The following is a 22,099-nucleotide window of genomic DNA, read 5'->3' as shown; positions in this document are numbered from 1 at the left end:
GTCTTCAAGGAATCACAGCATTGGAACCTGTTGTAACTCAAAATTCTCTTCCTTACCTCTTCTCCTTTATCCTTCTCTCCTTGAATCAGCCTCACTTACATTGCCTTCCGTTACATCAGATTACATTATTATAATACTCACGAGCCTCTAAAACACACATACAAATATGGTGTCTGGTATTGCAGAGATGTATTTTGATTTGTATTCCTATCTCGGTGACATTTCTTACATGTAGAACACATTATGCTGGTCATCAAGGGATCAATAGAACTGTCGGATTATGGATTTTTTTCGTTTAAGATATCACTTCACATCATTCTTCTCGACCTTTAGTTGAAACATATTTGCACAATTGAAGGATGTCTCTTGGTTCCCTTTAATATTGGACATCTATTCCATTTCAAGATAGTCAAGAAGTATGGAAAAGGTTTAATCAGTAATGACTCGTTTTTTCAGACAATCTGTGCATAAACAAACTATTTCACAGGCGCGAATTTCTGATACCATTGACATAGGTTCAAACTTCAAACAATGTTGTAACCATTGTGTGACCTGAACCATTTTCACCTAACATTCTCAAGTTAATTGCATTACTATAGCAATGGCGACCTCTACTGGCTAACATGGCTAATTGTGTTGATTTAGTGTGAGGTACGTTAAGAACTGTTTACAGCAGAGAAAGAGAACAAATAATTAGCCCTGCTGAATCATTAACTTTCCAGCCAAACTGTGATGAAATTGGGTTCACTGTTTGGGAATGTATGACTTTTTAATTGGGAGTGTATTCTCGTCAAATGAATGTCAAATGTCAAAGTCACGAAAAGTATGAGCGTAGCCGTCTGACGAAGACTGCAGTGTAGATGTTGCAAGGAGGTGGGATGTTTTCTCAATCAATTCCGATATAAGGTGCTTGTGTAATACGTTTAAAGAGTCACCATAGTCCATGTTTATGAAGGATGCTTTATTTATGTTGTAAAGGCAAGCATTACACTTTGATATCAATCTGGAATGTCTGGGAGGGAAAACGAGAACATACAGCATTTCAAGGCACCTTAGATAACAATCGGTTTAGATTTTTTGCAAAACTTTACAACTAAACATTGCAAACTGCAAAGCGAAAAAATGGAACGGGACAATTGTATGTTTGGTTTCTTTCCAGTCCGTAGCTCTGTCAAGTGTTCAGGAAGGTTATGCAGTTACGATGTTTACTGTATGCATTTGTACATCTGAACATTATGACATTGTACGAGTCCATCTTATGTATCCATATTTGTTTCTGTGTTTGCTTGCATACGCACATTTCAACAAATTCTTCCTACACACTTACACTGTGTGAGAAACATGAAAGGCACTGCTGATACGGTACTCACAAACTTAAAAGCTGGGGCTAAATGTGACATACTGCTGGACAAATTGAAAAAGAAAAACTGAATTTAAAGCAAAAGACTCCTGGCAGCATGGAGGTTTACTTGATCTCCAAGCTTGTGATGCGAACTTCCCCATTAAAGCTGATGAACGAGTATTTCTCTGCACCCATGCGGTTGGGGAAGTGGATCAAGGAGCCATCTGATAAAATCACCACGAACTCTGTCGGGGTGAATTCAATGAGGACCTATGGCATACAGACCAATAGAAAAAAGAATAGAATATGCAGACAAAGATGTTACATACTGAGCTTACAGTGCATTATTGTACAATGTATTAAAGGTCAACTATTATGCAAAATCCACTTTTTCATGTCTTTTATACATAAACATGTGTCCCCTCTGTGTAAAGAGATTCTGAAAGTGTCAGGAAAAAAGATTTGCTCACTTTTGGTCCTGATCCATTTATATAAAAACCTGTCTGAAAATGAGCTGATCAGATTTTGGCCACGTTATGATGTCATAACGATTTTTTGGCTTGTGTAACCCTTAGCCAATCATCAACCAAGGTAACCCCCCCCCCACACACACCTTATCACCTGAATCTCCCCCTAGGGCACCATTGTGTTCTTTTTAACCAAATATCTCTCAGAGGGGCGTGGGGAGTGGCTCCTTATTTTCATCTAAAGTAACAGACAGAGAATCAGCACTTTTGAAACAGGGCTGAAACAGAGGGGATTATGGGTAATGCTGCAATGATCTGTTTGGTATTTGGAGCCAAACACTTCAGAGACATGTTTTGTATATATCTGAGACCTATAATATATTGATCAAAAACAGTATAATAGGCGACCTTTAAATGGTTGACATTTCAAACATAATACCTCATCCTTCCTCCATGTAATGTTTGATTGAATTGAAATTAGCCAAAGCATGCTATAACATAACAATCTAAACAACTGTAGTATGAAAAATGTATATAAACTGTTCACAGATGCCTGCAAGTCCTTCAAGCTGTGCTTAGATGACTATAGTTAACAGAGACACACATTTTCCAACAGGGGTCACTCACAGAAAGGACAGAAATAGGCATGGGACATACCACACACACAAACAACCTCTCACCTTAAACTCCTCTCCCAGAGAGAAAGGAAAGCCTCCCTCTCGGTGCTCCTCACACCAGATGCCGTCCTGGTATGAGTTGCAGACCATCGCATTCTCGTCCCCATGGGCGTTAAAACGAGCGTTGATATGCATCGTAATATCCTTCTCGTTGGGGCCAATATTCACTGCAAAACTGTGGCAAGAACATGTATTACCTTTCAATATGGCTGCTTAGATTCAAAAAGGTACGAGGGCAGCAAGAGCACAACATATTGAGACAAACTAAGCAGTTGGTTTATCTTTTCACCCGCTAACTATCATGTTCACAGTATCACCTCCACATAACTGAGGGGAGATGATAAGTAGTCAGTGACTGTAACTGATCACGGATTCCACCTCCATCTGTGTGTTAGTGTGTAGAATGGCCTTTGTGTTGAATTCAGAAGTACAGAAAGTATAGAAAAAGAAGGAAATAGGATTCTCAGCCACCCTTTGTTAATTATGTGATAAAAACTTACTTTGTAGCGTCAGGTTTGGGGACTCCAACGATGGTCATGGTCTGCCCGACCTTGAAGGACATGTTCTTTATCATCATACTCTGTGGACCAGATTGTAATACAGTGCGTTATTGTGTGGAAATAACACTTGAGTTTGACTAAATCCATTTAGTATTGCAGCTGCAGGCAACAAGCAGGAATGGTGGCCTCAGCCAACTCTCCAATCCGCTATTCATCCGTAGAAATTAAACAACATGTGTTTTCAATTTTCTCCCACTGGCCGCCTGATCAGATTTTCCAGCTCTCTCCTGTCCTATCGTTTGCCACAGCCCCTTTTTCTCTATGCAGATTTTGGCAGAGGTTTACATTTTTAAGAAAGACCTTCAAAATGAGTCATTTTTTCCTAAGTGCAAGACTGGATGGGAAGTATACGTTGAAAGAAAAAGGCTGAGCACAGAAGAAATCGTTGCCTCTGTACATGTGGCGAGGGAATAGTGAGCTGTTCCACGATTAGGAAATTATACTTGAGCAATCTATAATTGAGTTGTGAAACACAGATCCTGCAGTTCCACATTTTGTCATTTTGTTAAATGATGTATCTGGGGAACTGTTAGCTGTCACCAGGACAACATGTACAAATATAGCAGCCTACTGTAGGAGGGTTAACAGATTTTCACAATATAGTGAAACATGTTGCTAAAGGCTATGGGGCATAGGACAAATTGGATTCTTAAAGGACGTTCTCTCAAACTTTACAGAGGAACAAAAATGTAATGAATTGTGTGAATTTGATGCACTGCAGCTGTTGGAAAAAATCCTTGCTAATCTGTGAGATACAGTCAACAGAAGACTCTCCCGTTTAAAATAACTAAAGGATGTTTACTTAGTTGATCAAGTAAAGTGTCAGGATGATTACGTGTGCTGGCATTTAAACTTTGACAGAAAGAAGTGAGCAATGGCATAGTGCCCTAAGGACTTTAGTGATATTGTTCACCTGGAAACTTCTTCAAATACTCTGGTAGGTATAGTGGAAGGACATTCTTTCCAGAGTCCGACCGTAAAGCAGGGGTTTCACTCAATTTCACCACGGGCCACATCAGTATTATGGTTGCACTCAAAGGGCCGGTTGTAACTTTAAGACTATATAAAAATACATATATAAATATTGAATATATATAAAATAATGTATTGTATATTACATTATTGCCTCTGCATTGGATTATTATCGGATAGGCTAATAACTTCATAATTAACTACGTCTGAAAGCAGAAGTCTAGGGCAAATAATTGCAAGTATCTTCAGTAAGAATGTCCCAATATGATTTTAAAAGAAAAGCCACATTCTGGAACAAAAAAAAAAATAAGTGACATTTTGAAAAAAAAGTTATTTTTGAGAAAAAGGCTAATTCTAAGAAAAAAGGCATATTTTGACAAGAAAAAAGTCAAATTCTGAGAAAAAGTCAAATTTCAGATGCATTGTGGGACATGTCGTTTATGGGCAACGTGCTTCTGTAAAGTAGCATGTTACAGTATAATAAACATATTATATTCTTTGCAAGCTCTTGTGGGGCCACACAAAATGAGGTCGCGGGCCGGATTTGGCCTACGGGCCTTGAGTTTGACACCCCTGCTGTAAAGTATGTGAATAACACATGGCACTGGGGCTTGAGATGAGTGGGGTGGGGTGAGATCGACCTGGCAGTCACTCTGCATCCCTCTCATTCCTTACTGTCTAGGAATCTGCATTCTGTTTTGTGTAAGAGATCATTTCATTCATTCAACTCATCACTGAGAGCGTACACAATCAGTCCTTGAAGTGACTAAAATCAAGTATGCACAGTAAAACACATCTACCAAAAATAAAGTGAGTTGTATATATTTTACTCTAAATATATATCATTCTACTAGAATTTATACGTAAGTTCAATACAAATTAGACATGATGTCTTCAGGGACACTCCCTGAATTGCCTGAAAAAAAGCCTTCACAATCTGCCACAGAGGACTCGATCCCTCCAAGAGCTCGGCTTGAGAATTACAGTGTAGTCAGCATCTATTACAGCCTCCACATGATCATTTAATTTGATCCCGTAATATGAATTAAACCCACTGCTCCCACCTCACGGTGCCCTTTTAAACACATGCTTTCCCCTGTAGCCAACCAAAACGAGAGGGATACAGGGCCGTTATTGTAATCTACTCAGTTTATGAGTCAAAAGGGACCAAAATGCACTGCTGCTAGTGATCAGCTATGGATATCAAGACTGAGATGATTTAAATAAAAAGGACAAATGTTAACAGACCTTCCTGTTCCAGCGTGATAAAATGAGATTGCAGGGTTTAAAGCATTTGCCCTTGCAGCAGTTCAAAGAACTTGTAAACATGACTAATGTGCATGCACGTGTGGCCTGTGGTGAATATGTTGACCATAAAAGGTAAGGAGCCAGGAAAACTCAAAAGCACATTACAGTTTTAGGTTTAGTTTCTGCTTTAAGTCGAGCATAGGAAGCTGGCTCAGTTTCATCGACACAGCATAAAGTGAGCTGACACTTAACCATCTGTCAGTGCCACTTAAAATAAGACCCAATAATGCTGCTCCTTTTAAGCCACAAAATACAAAGTAAAAGCAATACAGGATAACATTTAAAAATGACACTTACAGTCATCTTTGCAGATGTAGTCAGTCAAATGGAGCTGAGAAGAAGTGAGAGTGCTGCAGGGCCTCACTGCACCCTCTGAGGAGAATATATACAGTGTGGGAGGGACCTCCAATCTGAGTGACAAACCAAGCAGCGAATACAATCAGCCCACCCAACCAATGACGTTACATTTTTGTTAAAGTCTGTAAATGACTAATTTTGTACTTAACAAATAATTGCAGACGTCAGTGAAGTGAGGAGGATTACTGATTTGTTGACATCAGACCGTTAGATTATGACCCGCTGCTGTGGAGTCTAACTGTGAGAGGGGACAGCGCCCCAGACAGAAATAGAATGCATTTGTTGCTAGGGAGACAACTAAATATTTGGCACGGCCAGGAGCCCTAATGTGCACTGACTGTATATAGCTGCCGGAAGGATCAAATGGCAAGCATGTGAGGCCGTCCTGCCTGCAGTAAACTCCAGTTAGGAGGGAAAAGGGAAATGTTGAAACTGAGTCAAATTCTCCAAACGATCTGGATCTATGACTCACTGCCAGCATCAGGCATGACTTTCATCTGCTGACATACGACTGAGGCAGCTGCTGTGACTCACAGAGAATGAGCCGGACACTTACCCTACAGTTCAATTCAATGTAATGCAATGAAAAGTAATTTAATATCGAAATCACGAGGAGCAGCAGTCAAAAAGTATAGACTTTCTTTTCTGGTAATTGTTCTCGTGGTGACCTGCGTCTTGCATCATATTGCATCATATGGTTGCACTTATGTAATAGCCTTTACATTGTAATGGTAGACTTTTCAATAGAAGAAATACAATATTTTTATTGAAGAAGCTTGACATAAACTAAGATTAAAAAAAACTTGGGTTACATGGGTCATAGGGTTTGTTTGATAGAGAAAGACCTTCTGTACGAATATGACCCTACAATTATCCATTTTTTCAAAACTACAGTAGCCCACCCAGTATGGTTCAGAGTGGACAGTTTCCACATCTGTATTAATAATAATAATAATAATAATAATAATAATAATAATACGCGTAGATTTGTATAGCGCTTTTCCTAATTTTCAAAGATGCTTTACACAAAATCAGATGATAATGAAAGCTAGAGTGAATAAGGGAGCTTTGAGAGCTATTTTGAAGGATGCAAGAGTGTTGGCCTTAGGGTAATGAAGTGTTTATAATCATGTCCGCTGGTCAACACTCTGATGACATTTTTTTCTAACATGCCATCTGTTTTAACTTATGTTCACTGACGACACATTCACAATTACACTCCAGCTTGGAATTACACATCCGTGGAACTTAGCTCAGCTCTGGCATTTGCAATTCAAGGATTTGGCAGTGTCCAGGCCACAGCGGGGCCTATACTTAACTCCTTCTCAGCAAACCTTGGCCTGATAAAAGTTTCATCAACTGTAGATGAATCTAGGAACATGATGTGTCTGGGAATATTAAATATGGGTAGCCACAAGTAGATCTTAGTAGTTCTTGGATCAAAAGTTCAATATGGCACAGAGATCTCATTTTTGTTCTTATCCCAAGACAAGTCTTCAGACAGTCAGCAGATCTTATCACAACCCATCCTTTCACAGGAAGAAGAACACACGCACGCGCACGCGCGCGCACACACGCACACGCGCGCGCACACACACAAACACACAAACACACACACACACACACACACACACACACACACACACACACACACACACACACACACACACACACACACACACACACAAATTGTTTAGTTTTAACCTGAGTATATTTAGAAATATTATTTTCCACTGCCCTCCAGTGGTCACAGAGGGCAACTGCAATACATTTGATGGTTGACTGATGATGCATATGTGTATTTTTAATTTTTAAGAAATCGAAAGTAAAAGAGCACTGACACTTCACACGTAACTTTCAGATATGTTTCATCCAACATGCTACTTACATTTTTACAATCCGAACCTGAGTCTAATTGTCTGACCTGACATTATTTAACACAATCACCAGAAAATATGACAGATTTGTTACAGTTGATTTTGTTAAATGTAACTGTTTGGGATGTGTTATTAATACTCACAAGCAAGTCCAATTGGTATAGAAAAGAAGAAAAGGCTGTTTATTGCATATTGTTTAGTAGACGCTTTTATCCAAAGCAACTTACATACAGTAAACTCAATACCACATAGACTTGAAGCCATAGACTCCCATAGACTCCCCCACTCTTCCTGCACTGTTTTCTCAAAGATTATAAAACACTTCAGTGTAACATTAAAGTATCTGTTTCCTCAAGGATTACAGTACTTCAGGATACCAATTGTTAAAGGGTACAAAGACAAGGTTAACGTCACCATTTTCATTTCCACAGATGTCACATGTAAACATAGAAAAGTTTATCAAAGTATATTGCACAGTTTATCAGAGGTAGACAAAAATCGATTAAATTGATATAGGAGCCAAAGGTTAATAGGAATACTTTTCTGATGTAACCCTGGGTAATCTGCTTTCTGAAAATGCAATACCAATGTAATGCGAAATTTGACCCGCCAAGACACAAATTTGAATTGCTTTCCCAACCATGGTTTACATCATGTTCTCTTATCTGGCAGTTCTAGTTACTTTTAGTAAATTATAATTATGATGTATCCTAGTGCTGTTTACTTTCTTAATGATTAAGGCACTCTTGCTGGTGTAAGAGGAATTCCTATTATTTATTTAATCTTTCTTTATTATACACTTTTTTTAGTTATCAAACTGTTGTCAACGTATTTTCTATTTCAGTCAAAGCAAACTCATAAGGCAGGAGAGTTAATGTTTCACAGCTAAAAAAAAACATTTCAGGAACAGGGAAATTATGTGTATGATTGTTTTCATTATTACATCAGCATTAGGCTACATGAGTGTTACACTCTGATTACACCATTTCAAACATAACCCGCCCTGCTTCAGAGGGACGGGTCCACTTTGTAATAATATGAACAGCCCCCTGACTGCTATTGGCACACTGCTAACATATTCATATTTACTTTACTACTATTGGTGGTAAGAAGTAAAAAGGCCTGTACACACACACACCTCCCTCATGAATATTGATAAGGTGCTGGTGGATATTTTATTTTTAAATGGCTTGAATGCCGAGTTGACGACTAACAACATATAAATAAGCAGAGGGTGGCTAAAGTGAGGAGACAGTTTGACTGACCTTATCTGTGTTGTGGCTGTAGCTTGTAGAGCTTGCCGGGTCTTTCATTGCTTCTATGCGGATTTGATGCCAGCAGTCATCACAACAATTGGAACAGGTTGACATTTATCTCTGCAACGCTGACATAAGATGGCATCAATAGCAGCGGCTCATCAGCCAGGTTTAACCCCATGCGCCATAGCGTTGGCTGATGCTTTGGTCCCTGCGAGCATATTTGCTCCGGACCGGGGAGGATGCGAGGACGACGCCGGGGATGAGTGCTTCGATGACGGGGACATGTTCAATGGCGAGCCCGAGGACCGTCCTGTTGACTTCACCAACAAGGTAGGCCCTGGCTGTCATAGCGGTGTAAGGCTAACGTTAGCGGCTCCTGGTAAATGAATGAATGAAATAAATGATGTGTTTATTGCATGCACTACCATGTTATTACCAAACATAATGCTGCTCCAATCTGCAATTACTCAGTACCCTTAGTACCCTATAGTATAAACGACTGACTTTTTGGACTCAGGGTAATGTTATTGCTTTTGCTGATGGTAAAGTAGCTAGTTGTGGCTAACGCTAGCCCCAGCTGATGCTTTGGCACGTAGCAACCTGAACTAACGCTAACAGTACATGATTTACTAATCAGTCGAAACACATTTTCATTGCACCATATGCTGCCAAAACATGTCTGGACAACCATATATGTTGTTTCTGCTACTGTTTAAAGCAAGGCAGAGCAACGTGTAAGACTGTTGTCAAACAGACCATAACATTGGCTTGACGTGCTGTGTCAACCCAATTCAAACACATACAATAATGAAATACAGAAGATAACAAGATAAAGGTCAGGCTTGCCTGCTGGACCTTTACCAGCAAGAACGCCTAAGAAAAATAAATAGGGTAGATTAAGTAGTAAGACCTGTCAAATGAGTTTTACATGGATGTAGACCTGTATGAGGGCAACATTAATTAGGTTTGTGTCCAGGGTCACATTTCACATTACAATGGTGTAACATGACCCTCAAGCAGATTGCTCAGGATTGCATCAGGTGCAGTCCCTTCTTCCTTTGGCTCCTGTCAATGTATTCTGCTTGGGACTAGCTCTGAATAGTTTTCTAGTATACTTTTATTGACTTCTTTTGATATTATTCATTTGACATCACACTTTTGGCACAATAATATATAAACCTTGATCCATGCTCCATCAATTAGCTTTATATCAATAACCTGTTTTATCATATTCTTTAATATTAATAACACCATCATAACCAGGAGTCTCAGGGACACTTAAGTGTACTGTTTCTCTTAGTAGTAAACAAACAATGTACATTTGCATAACATTTATATTTTTCTCAATTGTGGCTGTTATCCAATGTTATGGGTTTTTATAAGCAATTAAACCACAGTTCTGCAATAGGAAGGCACATTTTTCACATACGGCAATACAATAATTACTATCCTTTTTAATTGTAACATAGTATAAACAGCTCAACATGCCTTAACATTTGTGCTGAAGTAGCATGAGCAGTGCTTTTGTTTGTATTTAACTTGTGCTACTATCCTAATCTTAGTTAGTCAATATTGTGTCTCATATGTAACCTTGAAGTGTTTCATGGGAAAAAAGACAGCTGCATTTTGTGTGTAGGGCAACTCTTGATTAGGCCATTCCCCCTTGGTTTACGTTTTACTGAAAATCACATAGTAATTATAAGAGTTGTCATAACTGAGAGAAAATGGTCCCAATCGATGTTTACTTTTAATTCCTGTCACTGTCTCTCATGAAAACAATCTCACTTTAAGCAATCACCAAAAGTGAATGACTTTTTGCAACTCATTGGATAAAGGATCTGCTTTGATTAACAAGAGCAACAACCACTTGTTCTCTGTTTCCTTTTCCCTTGAACGCACCAACCCTACAGCTGGCACTTGTTAGCCCAAATGGAGAGCAGTATGACTCGTTACTTCGCCAGCTACGGGACAGGATGGAAGAGGGATGTGGGGAGACCATCTATGTGGTCGGGATGGGCTCAGGTGAGAAAATACCTTTTTTAAATTTCAGTTAATCCAAAACAGTTGATACAACCTGTACAAATCATAGGGTCCACTTGTTAAACTGTCTACTGTGTCTCTCTGTTGTAGATGGGGGTGACTGGGGTCTGGATGAGAAAGATATGGAGGCCTCAGTAGCCACAGTTCGCTCCATGTGTCAGCAGGTGGATGCAGATCTCATTACGCTCCGGGAGCGAAATGAGGCTGCCGGTTTGGTGCGCGATTATCTGATCCGCCGGCGTGTGGGTGAACTGGACTTCCTTGAGGTCAGGTGAGTGGTCAAAGTTCAAAATAAAAAGGGGACATGATTGCAATTATGTCCATTGACATAACAACACCTTTCTTTGTCACTACATTGGTTAAAATATCTTTCCCTCTCTTTCTCAGGGTTGCAGTCGTGGGTAATGTGGATGCTGGTAAGAGTACTCTGCTGGGAGTGTTAACGCATGGCGAGCTGGACAATGGCAGGGGATTTGCCCGGCAAAAGCTCTTCAGACACAAACACGAGATGGAGAGCGGCAGGACGAGCAGCGTGGGCAACGATATCCTGGGCTTCGACCAGGAGGGACAGGTGAGAGGGGCTTCTGAAAGAATGGTTGTTTAAGCATCAGAAATATAGCTAGTTTGATTGAGTTAAATTAAGTTTCAATAGCATTATCGTTCTAAATGAAATCATACTTGTGTGCCCCTAGGTGGTGAACAAACCAGATAGTCATGGTGGGAGCCTGGACTGGACTAAAATCTGTGAGAAGTCCTCCAAAGTAATTACCTTTATAGACCTGGCCGGACATGAGAAATACCTCAAGACCACCGTGTTTGGGATGACCGGACACCTGCCTGACTTCTGCATGCTTATGGTGAGAAGGGGGATCAGGAAGGAGGAAATATGATGATGTTATTATGCTGGTGAATATCATGAATGTGTGCCACATCTTTACAAAAACATGAAAGTATCTGCCTGCCTGCATGTTTTGTTTCTATCTTTACACAAGCAGTTCAACATTTCAACTTTGGATGAAACCATTACAAGATTTATAATTGACCCAAATGTAAAATGTCTCAGTGTCTACATTGTACAACAAATACCCTTTTTGCTTATTTCTTTTATTAAAATATAGACAAAGATTTTTCTCTCTCCCTGCCTCGCCAGGTGGGCAGTAATGCAGGTATCGTAGGGATGACCAAAGAGCACCTGGGCCTGGCCTTAGCCCTGAATGTGCCTGTGTTCGTAGTGGTAACCAAAATAGACATGTGTCCGGCCAACATACTGCAAGGTCAGTCTCTTTCCTAACTCTGAAATGTGTTTTTTTCTTACATCTGAAAACACAATGTAACAATAGGATGAGTTAAGTGAGTGTGTGTCGATTGGCGTAGCTTTGAATGAAAATGTTGTACTGTACCCGACTTTAAAAACACTTAAAAAAAACTTGTTGTGATACTTTGCTCCTGACAGAAACACTGAAGCTGCTCCAGAGGCTACTGAAGTCGCCCGGCTGTAGGAAGATACCCGTCCTCGTACAGAACAAGGATGATGTAATAGTCACTGCTTCAAACTTCAGTTCAGAGAGGTACAAAGACTATCCATGCCAGATTCAGAGTAAGAGGGAAACAGTTGAACTTTTCTCACATGTTTGTGTTGTCCTCCCCAGGATGTGTCCAATCTTTCAGATCTCCAATGTTAGCGGGGAGAACATGGACCTGCTCAAGATGTTTCTCAACCTGCTCTCCTCCAGGACGTCCTACAGAGACGACCAGCCCGCTGAGTTTCAGATAGACGACACATACTCTGTACCGGTAAGTTACCCAGTTACAAATCACTTAACCTAACACATGACAACCGTTACCACATTTTAATGTTAACACCGGTTTTGTTTTTATGCCGCAGGGAGTGGGAACAGTAGTTTCTGGCACTACTTTACGTGGACTCATACGACTGAATGATACAATGCTACTAGGGCCTGACCCCTTAGGCAGCTTCATCCCCATCGCTGTGAAATCAATCCACCGTAAGAGAATGCCTGTGAAGGAGGTCAGAGGGGGCCAGACTGCCTCATTCGCTCTCAAAAAGGTAAGGGGGAAATCTGGGAGTGCATTTTTTAAAGTCTGGTTCAATTAACTGGCTGTTCAAACTGTGTATTTGTATATTTTGGGGGACAGGTTTTATAAAACCTGAATTGTCAAATGTATCATTTTTTCCTTTATTTTTTCCATCTTTTCCAGTTCAAAAAACATGCCATCTTAAGAAATGTTTTATAGAAATCATTAAAACAGTCTTGACAAATTGACATTCCTCTGATGTTATTCCTCTGTCTGGTTCTTATGTAATCCTTACCCCTTTGTATAGATCAAGCGTTCGACCATCAGGAAGGGCATGGTGATGGTTTCCCCGAAGGTCTGCCCACAGGCCACTTGGGAGTTTGAGGCTGAGATCCTGGTACTGCATCATCCCACGACGATATCCCCCAGATACCAGGCCATGGGTGGGTAACAATGGTGTGGAAGAAGGGACAGGGAGTTGGAGGGAAACATTACAATTTTGTGTGTTTCCAAAGCAGCTTTAAAATATTTACTGAACATTTAATTGCCTTCAAGATTAGTAGCCAACATTGAATATGTATTACGTTTTGCTTGTTTAAAAAGATGTCATCAAGAATAATATTTGATCATATAGGAGGACAGGGCAATTTCTCAACCCCCTCTCAAAGAAACACTTAAAGTGGACCTATCATGCTATATTTGAATAATATAGTGTAGGACCATACCTATAGAAGGCATATTTATACTTTTTATTTTTCAAAATACCAAACAGATCATGCATTTTAGCCATTCCTCATTTCGCTCAACTTAACACTGTCTTTGCATGGGCTGATTCTGTGAGAACAGCACCATCTACAGGCCTGAAATATGTACTACAGCGTCTCCAGCGCTTTCAAACGGCAATGTCCGTGGCTGTCCCCTCCTGATTGGTGGAGTTGGCCCAATAGCCGTAGCTCCACTTCTGTGACATCATAGAAGTGTTCAAATCTGGATCAGTCTGTATCAGATCCGTTGCAGCCCCTTTTTAAGAGATTTGGGTATGGAGGAAAATAGAGAGGGTTGTGTTTTCTGACACTTGGTGAGTTCCCTGGAACACCGGGGAAACATATTCATGAATAAAAGACGTGCAAAAGTGCATTTTGCATGATAGGTCACCTATAAGCAATAAGTTCCCATTAAGTGACTCTTTAATAAGAAACAAAATGTTAACGTTTCTTTTCCTTCTGCTTACCGTCCACTCAGTCCACTGTGGCAGCATAAGGCAGACTGCCACCATCTTGTCTATGAACAGAGACTGCTTACGGACAGGGGACAAGGCTTCGGTCCATTTCCGCTTCATAAAGACCCCCGAGTACCTGCACTGCGACCAGAGGCTGGTGTTCAGGGAGGGGCGCACCAAGGCTGTGGGAACCATCACTAAGGTAAAGCAGTGTGAAGGCACATAACTGAACATTTAAGGAATAATATGTGGATTCTTTCTCCTTTACAATGATGGAATGAACAACCTGATATCTTCTCTTGGTGATGGCATCAGGCTAAAATATATCGACTTTTATTCGATTTTTTAAAGACAACAACCAACATCAACACATTACACTTTTAATATATCGACTTTTTTTAAAACAGTCTTCTTCAGACTCTTATATCGACTCTCACTCTTTTCAGCTGCTGCAATCTACCAATAATTTACCATCAAATTCCAAACCTCCCCAAATCAAGATGCAGTCCACAAAGAAAGCACCGCTGCGCAGAGAGGACGGCACCACGGCAACCGGGGACGATATTCCAACGATATCACAGTCAGCTGGCCCAAACGAAACACAATCGGTTAGACATACTACTTTATAAAGTGCTATTTAGTGAGGTAGTGAATCTCTTATTGTAAACTTGCCTTAACACTGCAGCTCTGTTCTAACTGCATTGTGTCCTCCTTCCTTTTGGTTATGTTCTTTCTTTATCTTATCCACCACTCATGCTCCCTCATTACTTCATCACTATTATTTTTAACCCACCCAACCCCACTTTGCTTGCGTGGCTGGCTTCCAAAGGGAGAGGGGGATGAAGACCCTCAGATAAAGGAGGGCAACAAAGAGAACAAGGTAACATAGGTCGATTTAAAACTAAAACAAGAACACTGGTGGAGGTTGTGTTTTGACTAAAGCAAGATAGTTGAGTTCATAGCCGGGTGATCTTGATACGTTGTGAGTAAATAACATATTCGGTCGTGGAGGTGCCTTATCGAGTGTTCTCCTTATCTCTCCCTTGCAGCCAAAGTCTGGAGGAGGTGGCAGGAGAAGGGGCGGCCAGAGGCACAAAGGAAAAGGCCAGAACAGCAGCAGCAGCAGCAGCAACTCCACAGCAGCCCCCTCCTCGTCAGGAACAGGAGGCTCCTGAATTGACCCCCCCAAACCTCCCTCTAAAATATCCCTCCACCACCTAGTGTCTTCATTCCACAAACCATGACGTTTGGAGCGAGACACTCCTCAGTCTCATCACTCCTTGCCTCTTGACACCAGGTCATAGTTTAGAAAGGGTACACAGTGGGGTGTGTCCCTAAATGCATTTTATCATCAGCTGCCTTTGCTTTTCTTTAACGAGTTTGGGTGATTGATAGCAGTGTGGTTTTTGAGGTAAGCCTCACTCAGGATGTTTTGTTTAATTTAACCCATCGTTTATGCCTCTATGAAATTGACAATTTATTTTTCTGGCTCGATGTCAATGGCAAGGGAAGGAGGCCAAACCCCCTGAACAGTTCCAGCATCGGCATGAGCAGCTATACGTGAAACTCCTCCGTGCATTCCGTGTGTATTTGCAATGAAAAACAATGAATGTACTATTTATACTGCATATGTAAATGAGCTTGTAGTTGTGCTCCAATTGGAAAGATGGAATTGTACAAAATGTATGCAAATCAGAAATGAATGTAGCAGAGGGCACATAGGGTTTTATCTCCAGATATATTGAAAATATAAGCTATTAGCGTTTTATAATTGTCAGGTATTTATTTGGCATACATGCAGAAAGCTCGCTCTGATGGTCTTCATTCTGCTCTCACTTGCACTCCTCAGATTCAGCAGAATCCATCATACTTCCACGCTCAGTCAGCCACGTTAGAAACGTTATACAAATAGTGTTAGTACAAACAAATACAGCACATCGTCCTGTCACTATTCATGATTATAAGACATGCAGTACTCGCAGTGCTACTCCAGTACCCCATGCGTTATGGCCTGTCGCTGTTTACATGTTGTGACATTTTAAATACACTCTAAAAAACTGACCATCAATAAACAGGCTTTACTGAACCTTCAACAGTGTGGCTTTTTCTATGTCCATTTTCAGCAAAATATATATTATACAATTGTAATACTATGGATTTGATTTGTTAAAGTGAAAAAATAAGGATGGATTGGTCTTTAGTCTTCTTCAATATTAAGAGGAGCTGTGCAGTCCTCAGTTCCATATTTTACAGACCCAGACAATATTACATTTGTAATTGTTGACAATATGTTTTACACAAGCTACAATGACTATGATCACAAAACGCCAAGCTCATTGAATGTTCTGCACATGGGGAAGAGACAGTTCATGTAAATCCAACATCCTTTGTATGGTGCAAATGAAAATGTTTTGCAACTTGAATTAGTACATCATAATTCTCCAGTCCCCTCATACAGTGGAACATCATGAACGCTCAACAGTTTGAATAAATACATTCCCAAAAATGTCCCTGTTTCCTGATGTATGTGCAGTTAAGTCAGAACTAAAGGTAATCAGTAAATAAGAATGATAAACTCGCAAGGGCACATTTCGTCACAAGCAAAATATATATTCACGTATATACAAAAACATAACAAATTAACAAATGATTGTATAGGCTATTTAACATTTATTTATAGATTGTAGCACAAAAAAGTATTTATCTGCGTCATTTACATTTTTGTCATACGAGTGCAGACTTCACTACCACTGATAAGGTAGCACATAGCCATAATCTTGTATAACTATTTGAAAAGGCTTTACTTGGCATGTACAACATTTAGTAGTTAAGGAAATATTTTGTAGAGTTCATGATATTTGAGGTAACTAACATCCCTCTCAAAAATAATTTGTAACTTTACAGCTCCATATTTAGGAATGTTTTGGTTTTAATATCTGGGTATTTAAAGGTTAATGTGGCATTTAATACCGTGTTAAAGGTCCAGGGTTTCTCGTGGTGATGACCCGCTGCTGTTGTAGCAACTAATGAAAGAGAGTGAACGCTCACTCCTGCACACAGCTATGAAAGCTGAATGTCCAGCAGGGAGTTTTATACGTACTGGACACACGAGAGCTCCAGTTTCATTGGTACAGACTCGTCTGCACTGCAGTGTTTTACCAGTATATATCGTTTTTCACCATGTAGTGCAATCTCCTACAGAAGTAAAATAAAGTATGCACTTGAATGCACACATGCTTCAGAACTGGCTGAACAGTGACGTGAGCGATGAAGCAGTCACTTCCTGTTAATTATAATTGACAGTCTGTAAGTGACAGATAAGGAGACATCACATAAACACAGACAGGAGGACGCAGTAGGATTCAGACGAGTGTTTTCTGTGTGTGTCTAGCCATCGATGTCCCAGCTGAAGAGATGATGTTTCACCAACATGTCCTGCACTCCCTCCTTCAGGGGTCTCTGCTCATTCTCCTGGGAAAGACATAAAAGCAAACGTAATACATTTAGATTTTTCAAGAATATTCAAAGATTTGAAATAAATATTTAAAATATAAAGAATCAATAAAGTATACAACCACAACAAAGAAATTAAATAAAGTGTTGGGCTCACCTCTTTCTTGTCAGGTAGCTCACAATCCTGGGAGAGGCTGAAGGCAAACTTTGAAAGCACTCTGAGGAGACAACAATGGTAGACTGCTTATTGTTTGGTTTTTTGGACAAATAATGTGTCCATATATTTACACAATTTCATTTTTTGTTGTTTAAAGTCCTTCTGGGGTATAAACTAATATGTTTAAACTGCTGGATTATGTGCGGTACATGTGGAATATACTGTAGTGGAGTATTAAGTACTTATAATTGCAAGCAAGCTTTGGAAATGGAGTAATACGTTTGCCAGTGGTTTATCCTATTTAGCCATTCCTGCTTTTTTGCTTGCTTAAATTTTCCACTGCAACAACTTTGACTTGAAATAAGCTCTAATCTGAGATCAAAACAGGTGTGTCTTACCTGAGCTCACACTTGATCTGTACCCATCCAGGACTACGGAGGAAGGACCATGGATGATACCATTTCTCTACAGCGGCCATGCTGGAGCACAGCACCTCCAGCCACAGGTGGAGCACCTGCTCACTGATGGAGAAGATAACCGTTAAGAACCAAACAGCCCCAGTGTGTGTGTGTGTTTGTTAACAGCATATTTTGAAGGCATGCAGATGTGTGTGTATGTGTGTGCGGTTCTCCCGAGAACTCACTTCAAGCCGACGCAGACCAGAGACCTAAACTTGACATCCATCTGAGCGTGTGCGCTGTCGTGGCTCATGTTGACCGACTGCACCGCCTGGGAGGAGCAGACAGAGGGCGCTCAATCACTTTCTACTAACATGCATTCCTAGAGGCAAGCTGCACATTAAGCTGAAGAAAACTCAATTGCAGATGTTACACATTGAGTTAAGGACACTCACCCTGTACAGCAGCTCCTCTGGTGTGAGTACTTTCCCATCTTCGTCTAACCTGGTAAATACGGCAGAGAACAAGTCGTTATCTTATTATGCTTCAGGCATACACACTGAAAGCCGATTCCACTTGCCATTGCCAGAGCACACTTTAGTTCCAACTGAAGGTAAAGGGTTAGATCCCAAGTTTGTCTGGTTTTTAAACCGGTTGGGTTTCTATCCAAGCTTTTTGAGCGAGAGATTGTATTTTCAAGGTAACAGGGGTTATGTAATTGATCAAATTGTCATTTCGTGGCAAGCATTTCTCTTGAATGTTTATTTAAAAATAAGGGTTTTACCTGTAGGTTTTACACAGCACCAGTCTGGAGTAGACAGAGTTAAAGTCTTTCTCTACCTCTCTACTGGCCGCCTGAGAGAAAAGAGAAAGGGATTAGTCCAATGGTGAGTTTGATACATCTGCAATATTAAAAAGAAAATATTAATCTCCTACCTCTTCAACGAATAACCAAGGATGACAGGGCCCTCCCAGTAGAGATGTCTTCTTGAGCCCGTGCTGAAAGATGGCCTTCAGGGCCGGACACAGTGTCCCCCGGGCCAGGTCCGTCACTGCCTCCGTCACCGAGTCATCGCCTGCTAATGAGTACTGAGGACAGACACAAAGAGCAAAAATCGGATAATAATTTTTAGGATACTGAAGGTGAGCAGAAGGAAGGAACAACATGGAGTAAACATTAAAATACTCGTCTAAAAGTAAGCATAAAAAACATCCTTTCTCATTAAGCGGGTAATTAACTGATTCCATACCTCTTTGCTTCTTTCATCTAGGATCTCCACAAACTTCGCTGGAAACCAACCTGTGACATAATGCAATAGAAAATGTCAATAAGCTGTCACAGTATATAGAAACAAAGAGATTCAACACGGTGCTGATGCTTAAGAAAAAACCCAAACACCTCTTAGGCCATTTAGCTCTCCAACCCAACAGTGTTCATCCTTCTGCGAGATGATCTGAAGGGGAAAGATGCAAAGTACAGCTGTATCAGATTCAGAGCGAAAGGTTAGAAACCACAGAAAGCTTTTGTTTTGGTTTCTGTGAGTCATCGAGCAGGGCATGACTCACAGTGATGATGTCGTTCTTCCTGAACCCCAGCTCGTCGTCGTCGTGTCTCTCGAAGTCCAGCAGAGCCTTAGCCCGTCTCCGTCTGGTGCGAGAAACCACAAGAAAGTTCTCGTGGTCTCGCTGGTGGCTCTCCATGGAGTAGTCAGGAGTCAGCTCCTAGAGAGAAGGGAGAAGTTTGGTTATAGAAATGTGATGGATAGAAATGAATACGCCAGGAAGTAACGGGAGACCCCCTTCAATTATTCTCCTGTTATTTTACTCGATACATTTTCCATGAGAAGCCATTAAACATACACACTGTCTGTGCTGCAGTGTGAGAACTCACAGCGCTGGAGTGCCGAGGGTCCAGACAGTGAAAGTGCTCTGCAGTGCGGGTGATGGCCTCTCGTAAGGCTGCCACCAGCTCTGTCTGCTTGATGTTCTTGGACTTCAGGGCCTCTGCTTCATCCTCCCCGAACAGCAGGGAGCTCAGAGTGGACTTCCTGCGCAGAGACTGTCTCCTCACCGCCTGAACACATCAACACAGGATTGTTAGAATTTTTTTTTTTTTTAAAAGTCAAGATTAAGGACACATAGTCTTAATTTGCTCAGGTCATGCGACTCCAGTTCGCACAGCTAGACACAAACTTGACGTTGCTTGTTTATTCTATAATAGTTATTCATATTACATACAGACTGAATCTGACCTTGTTGAGATTGGTGCTGTATGTTGTGTTGTTTCCATTGCTGAGCTGCGCCTGTTCGTTGAGGATGTAGGCTTGGTGCTTGTGCCGGTGAGCTTCCAGTGTTTCCTGGGTTAGCGACCCTGCTAGCCTCATAGCCTCCCCGAGAACTGCGGGCCCATCTCGCAGCTGGCTCGGCAGGTCCGACAGAGTGTTAAAGATGGACGCAGAGTTCTCTGACGATACAAGCTCCTCCTCCTGGGAATGAAGAGTAAAATATTCAAGCATCAATAATCAACAAAAACTGTCCTTTTGAGGAAGAGACACAGAATAGTTGGTGTTACAGTAGATGTTGTTTTCTGGCATTATACAGTACGTGTGTCTGTTGGCAGACTTGGCTGTAAGATTATCTTCTATTTAAGAAAATCAAGTAGGTTACTGACCACACTGAGTGACAGAAAGCCTTTCAGCACAATATTAACTGATGTAAGAGTAGAAACTCACAAAAACAAGCAGTTTAGTGCAATTACCTTAATCTTGAGCATGCCCAGTGTGATCTGAAAGAGAACCAACGAGCCCTGGTAGAAGAGTAAGTCCCAGATCCTTAGGAGCAGACGGATGTCCACCACGCTGGCAAATGAGGTCAGGAACCAGTGAAGTGTGATCAGCGACAACTCTGCATGTAAAGAAGGAAGGATTACAAACGGTATGTTATATGCAGTTTATACTCTATTTTACTCAGCTCTATGTTCCAAACACCAAATCTATCATAAGATCGAGTTCCCAAACAATTTGCTTTTTCAATTTAGGTTCAGCAGAAGGATAAAAGATTGGAGTAACTGTTGCAGTTTTAGTAGTTAGTATGCGTTTTGAATGCCCATGTTGCCTCTCTGACTCAACACCACACCCCCTACCTATGTCATGCTCCTGCAGGAGACGGTCGAGGGCCGGCAGGTACTGAACGATGAGCTGGCGGAGAACCCTCTGGTCTGTTTGGACACCCAGCAGAGTGGAGCTAAAGTAGGCTGGAGGGAGGAGGTCTTCGATCAGGGCACACATCATCCATAGAACATCCTCCTCCTCCAGAAAGAGCAGCAGACAGGAAACCACCTGTGGGGGTGAACACATAAGTGTCAGGACAACAACAAGGGTATCAGTGAAGGTGGAGACAGTAAAAAATAGGAATAGGATACAATGTATAATATTTGATGAAGGTGCTTCCTACAACTGTGTCACTATTATATGAGTGTAATGTAGTCTTTCTGTATAATGTGTTCTCACCATGCCGGTGCCCTGACAGTACCCGATGTCTGGGTAGAGCCAGGCCAGGGCTCTCAGTACCCGCTTCAGCCTCGGTACTCCTACACTGCTCATGCTACAGAAACACGCGTTGGTTGGCATCGTCCGCAACAGGTCCTTGTCTATCTGAGGGACAGAGGGGAACACAGAACAATCACACTTCAGGAAAGAAACATGTCTTACAAACGACATGTCACGTGTTAAATACATAATACAAAATATACATTTAATTTCAATATGCCAATAACGATTATTTAGTTGTATTTAAGTAGCCGTTTTCCAACTTTAAATAATTATTACGCATGATCTCAAGAACTATGCTTGGTAGGAATTCTGCAATGGGTTTGTGTTTGGTGAGGGGTAATTAGATTGTGGTTCTACCTGTTTAGAAGTGCTGGAGTCGTCATTGGAACTATTCTTAATGATTTCTCTGTAAGAGATCTCAGCAG

At 40.9% G+C, this 22,099-nt stretch overlaps 3 protein-coding genes across 7 annotated transcripts; 1 reads left to right on the top strand and 2 right to left on the bottom strand.

The window, feature by feature from the left end:
• Nucleotides 1-946: 946 nt before the first annotated feature.
• On the bottom strand, nucleotides 947-5,729 carry LOC307014763 (beta-galactoside-binding lectin-like). Its single transcript, XM_079642882.1, has 4 exons — nucleotides 5,624-5,729; nucleotides 2,987-3,066; nucleotides 2,490-2,661; nucleotides 947-1,612 (listed from the first exon to the last, which is right to left on the bottom strand). Exons 1-4 carry the CDS (start codon nucleotides 5,627-5,629, stop codon nucleotides 1,466-1,468), a joined length of 405 nt encoding a protein of 134 aa, XP_079499008.1. The 5' UTR covers nucleotides 5,630-5,729; the 3' UTR covers nucleotides 947-1,465.
• Nucleotides 5,730-8,660: 2,931 nt separating this feature from the next.
• gtpbp1 (GTP binding protein 1) lies at nucleotides 8,661-16,208 on the top strand. 5 transcript variants are annotated; one of them, XM_079642278.1, is made up of 14 exons: nucleotides 8,661-9,149; nucleotides 10,730-10,841; nucleotides 10,950-11,130; nucleotides 11,247-11,430; nucleotides 11,552-11,716; nucleotides 12,010-12,133; nucleotides 12,313-12,427; nucleotides 12,509-12,653; nucleotides 12,745-12,927; nucleotides 13,204-13,339; nucleotides 14,139-14,317; nucleotides 14,616-14,723; nucleotides 14,945-14,995; nucleotides 15,165-16,208. In XM_079642278.1, the coding sequence occupies exons 1-14, from the start codon at nucleotides 8,955-8,957 to the stop codon at nucleotides 15,288-15,290; spliced, it is 2,004 nt and encodes a 667-aa protein (XP_079498404.1). In that variant the 5' UTR covers nucleotides 8,661-8,954; the 3' UTR covers nucleotides 15,291-16,208. The 5 variants fall into 5 exon arrangements, with proteins under 5 accessions (XP_079498404.1, XP_079498402.1, XP_079498406.1 ...); XM_079642276.1 differs by having other exon boundaries at nucleotides 8,663-9,149; nucleotides 14,562-14,723; XM_079642279.1 differs by lacking the exon at nucleotides 14,945-14,995 and having other exon boundaries at nucleotides 8,667-9,149.
• A 554-nt stretch (nucleotides 16,209-16,762) lies between these two features.
• sgsm3 (small G protein signaling modulator 3) lies at nucleotides 16,763-22,093 on the bottom strand. The gene is made up of 16 exons (XM_079642281.1): nucleotides 22,032-22,093; nucleotides 21,633-21,776; nucleotides 21,266-21,461; nucleotides 20,882-21,027; nucleotides 20,376-20,609; nucleotides 20,015-20,197; nucleotides 19,690-19,845; nucleotides 19,523-19,577; nucleotides 19,374-19,423; nucleotides 19,060-19,212; nucleotides 18,908-18,978; nucleotides 18,579-18,627; nucleotides 18,369-18,454; nucleotides 18,124-18,246; nucleotides 17,726-17,786; nucleotides 16,763-17,586 (listed from the first exon to the last, which is right to left on the bottom strand). Exons 2-16 carry the CDS (start codon nucleotides 21,750-21,752, stop codon nucleotides 17,503-17,505), a joined length of 1,767 nt encoding a protein of 588 aa, XP_079498407.1. The 5' UTR covers nucleotides 21,753-21,776; nucleotides 22,032-22,093; the 3' UTR covers nucleotides 16,763-17,502.
• Nucleotides 22,094-22,099: the final 6 nt, after the last annotated feature.

This window comes from Notothenia rossii (assembly GCF_949606895.1).
Source record: "Notothenia rossii genome assembly, chromosome: 8".
Taxonomy (NCBI): Eukaryota; Metazoa; Chordata; class Actinopteri; order Perciformes; family Nototheniidae; genus Notothenia; species Notothenia rossii.
Note: the sequence above shows the minus strand (reverse complement) of the source record. Positions and strands in the feature narration are given on the sequence as shown.

What these genes read in the sequence shown, in the direction of transcription:
- LOC307014763 (XM_079642882.1), bottom strand. An exon ending in CCCAAACCTGACGCTACAAA is followed by an intron (nt 2,662 to 2,986) that starts GTAAGTTTTTAT and finishes TTCTTGCCACAG; the next exon opens with TTTTGCAGTGAATATTGGCC. An exon ending in CTCTGGGAGAGGAGTTTAAG is followed by an intron (nt 1,613 to 2,489) that starts GTGAGAGGTTGT and finishes TGTATGCCATAG; the next exon opens with GTCCTCATTGAATTCACCCC.
- gtpbp1 (XM_079642276.1), top strand. Translation starts at nt 8,955, where the DNA reads ATGGCATCAATAGCAGCGGCTCATCAGCCAGGTTTAACCCCATGCGCC. An exon ending in ACGACACATACTCTGTACCG is followed by an intron (nt 12,654 to 12,744) that starts GTAAGTTACCCA and finishes TTTATGCCGCAG; the next exon opens with GGAGTGGGAACAGTAGTTTC. An exon ending in CCCCAGATACCAGGCCATGG is followed by an intron (nt 13,340 to 14,138) that starts GTGGGTAACAAT and finishes CCGTCCACTCAG; the next exon opens with TCCACTGTGGCAGCATAAGG.
- sgsm3 (XM_079642281.1), bottom strand. Translation starts at nt 21,752, where the DNA reads ATGCCAACCAACGCGTGTTTCTGTAGCATGAGCAGTGTAGGAGTACCG. An exon ending in AGAGCTAAATGGCCTAAGAG is followed by an intron (nt 19,424 to 19,522) that starts GTGTTTGGGTTT and finishes ATTATGTCACAG; the next exon opens with GTTGGTTTCCAGCGAAGTTT. An exon ending in CTGGTCTGCGTCGGCTTGAA is followed by an intron (nt 18,247 to 18,368) that starts GTGAGTTCTCGG and finishes CTTCTCCATCAG; the next exon opens with TGAGCAGGTGCTCCACCTGT.